Genomic DNA, 2,500 nt, shown 5'->3' on the forward strand with positions numbered 1-2,500 from the left:
TCTCTGGATCTCTCTCTCTCTGGATCTCTCTGTCTCTCTCCCTGCAGTGTATTAAAACCTATACCTCCGACTGGCACGTGGTCAGCTACAAGTATGAGGAATATTCCGGAAACTTCCGCCAGCTGCCGAAGTGAGTGTCTCAATTGTTTTGCCAAAACGGGTTGCAAACATTTATTTTGTGCTTTTTGTTTGTGTGAAGAAAATAAAATGATATTTTAGTAAAGCCTCCATTTTTTTCTATGAACATCGTAACTGTACCGACAGCAATATATTGTTATTTCTCTTTCTTCTGACAAATGTACTTATTGTAAGTTGCTTTGGATAAAAGCGTCTGCTAAATGCTTTAAATGCAAACATAAATTATTATACAGTATAGACAGAACCTTTTTTTTTTTTACACCTATAAGAACCTCGATTATTGAGTTCCATGAAAAAAACAAAAACATTTTTTTAATCTTAAATTATCTGCGGGCCGCATGTGGCCCGCGGGCCGCCAGTTGTCCATCCCTGATCTACACGCTTAAATTACTCTTTTAATTGAATTGCAATATGTCGCCGCATGATAGTCACGGGCACCTGTGCGCTACACATGCCTACTGTGGCCTCGCACACCAACCAGTCCAAAAGCAGTTCTAACGCACAAATCCAAACCGCGGCATTTATCGCAGACGAAGAAGAGCGCTGAGCAGGAGGAAGTGGAAGGGTGGGAGGTTCCCGAGATTCTGAGATTCCGAAAAACTTCCAAGGTTCCGTTTGCACAACGTCAACAATGGAGCATTTCCTGCGATTATCCGACAAAGAGAATCTGTAATCGTCGGGCTAGGGCTATTCTGGGGCCGCGGCTAATTGATGGCGTTAGCGGCTAACAGGAGGAAAATCCAGAGAATGTTCACCACGTCAACGAAACCACCGCTCCTGAGGGGTCAATGCAGGGTCAACGGGCGTCACATGTGCTACATGTCGCAAAACTGTGACGGTTGTGGCATCGTAACGAATTAGCATGACCCCGGCCTTGAACTTGATGTTTTATGTCCTTGTTAGCCCTAACCGCCACCCGGACACACACACACACACACACACACACACGCACACACACACACACGCACATACACACAGACATACACATACACATACACACACACACACTCACATTCACGGGCACACACACCCACACACACACACACATACATACACACATTCAAACACAAACACACACACACACACACCACATCGCCGACATCAGCTTCCTGGGGGGGTTCAAAGTTTAAACAGACCCATCTGGAACTGAGCGTTTTTTCTTCGGTAGACCAGCAGCTGAGATACTTAAAGCCGCACCCTCTGGCAGAGGTGGAACTTCCTGCACTCCACAAAGTAAAGGTCCTCGCTACTATTTTCAGTCAACCATCTGGAATTTTGACATGCGTAAAAGTGTTGAGGGAAATCTGTTGCCGTGTGTGTGTGTGTGTGTGTGTGTGTGTGTGTGTGTGTCTGTGTGTGTGTGTATGTGTGTGTGTGTAAGTGGGAGGGGGGGATGAGTGGAGAAATGCACACGGCGGGAGGACTTTTAATTTGTAAACCTTGAGTTTTCCACCTGGGGCTGCCAAGCTACTGAAAGCTCAAGACGGCTGACGTCTTTGGTTTGGCCTTCAGGAACAAAAGAGAACCACAAGGAGACAGAGAGTTATGATGGGATGGACCCAGTCTGTAAGAGGATACACAAGTTCACGTGGGAAATTCAACTTGGAATCGTGGACATTTATATATTTTTATAGGATTCATAAAAAACAAACTACCAAAAATGTTAAAACCTTAAGGAAAACGATGACAGACGTAAAACTGATCTTTAGTATGAATCAACGGACAGAGAGTTGGACTACATGGTAGGATGAGGTCACCGAATTAACGACATATCCACATGTCAGGTGACTTTATACTGACTTAACTGTACTTTTCTGTCCTCTGTCCTCAGTAATAGTCAGGCCACAAGGCATTAACTGACCGACTGGGGACTGAACAGAACTAAAGAGAGATATAAGAGATATGGTGATGTGGGTCTGAACTGGTCTTTCTCTCTCCCAGTAAGGTGCTGCGGCCAGAGAAGCTGGCGGCCCACCTGTTTGAGGTCGACGAAGATGTGGAGAAAGATGAGGTTGGTAAAACTGTAACACTTTACAATGAGGGTCATCATTGTGTTAATGAGTACCCTAGTAGTAAGTAAATGGTTCTTAATTAATCGTTCATTTACATTAGTTGATGCCGTAATACACGTTTACTAACAGGTAATTGACAGTTACCGAATGGTCTGGTAATAATTCACTAGACCTAATGGTTAATGTTTACTAATAGTATTCATGTTAGCAAAGGTAATGGTGTTCATGTTAACTAAGGTATTAATTTATACATTATTTAGTAGCCTAACCCACCTACCCCAACCCTACCCCTAACCCTTATTCAGCTTGTTGCTGCATTGAATAATGTTAAGAATTGTTTTATTAATGTA

The 2,500-nt window shown here is 43.5% G+C and overlaps 1 protein-coding gene across 1 annotated transcript in view; it reads left to right on the top strand.

Moving 5' to 3' along the window:
- The window catches only part of LOC311369752 (dedicator of cytokinesis protein 9-like), a 53,492-nt gene that overhangs the window by 10,188 nt on the left and 40,804 nt on the right, over window positions 1–2,500 (top strand). Inside the window, 2 exon segments of the mRNA XM_084487961.1 lie at window positions 48–130; window positions 2,080–2,149. Coding sequence (XP_084344087.1) covers window positions 48–130; window positions 2,080–2,149 — 153 coding nt within the window.

This window comes from Micromesistius poutassou (genome assembly GCF_964030765.1).
Source record: "Micromesistius poutassou genome assembly, chromosome: 24".
Taxonomy (NCBI): domain Eukaryota; kingdom Metazoa; phylum Chordata; class Actinopteri; order Gadiformes; family Gadidae; genus Micromesistius; species Micromesistius poutassou.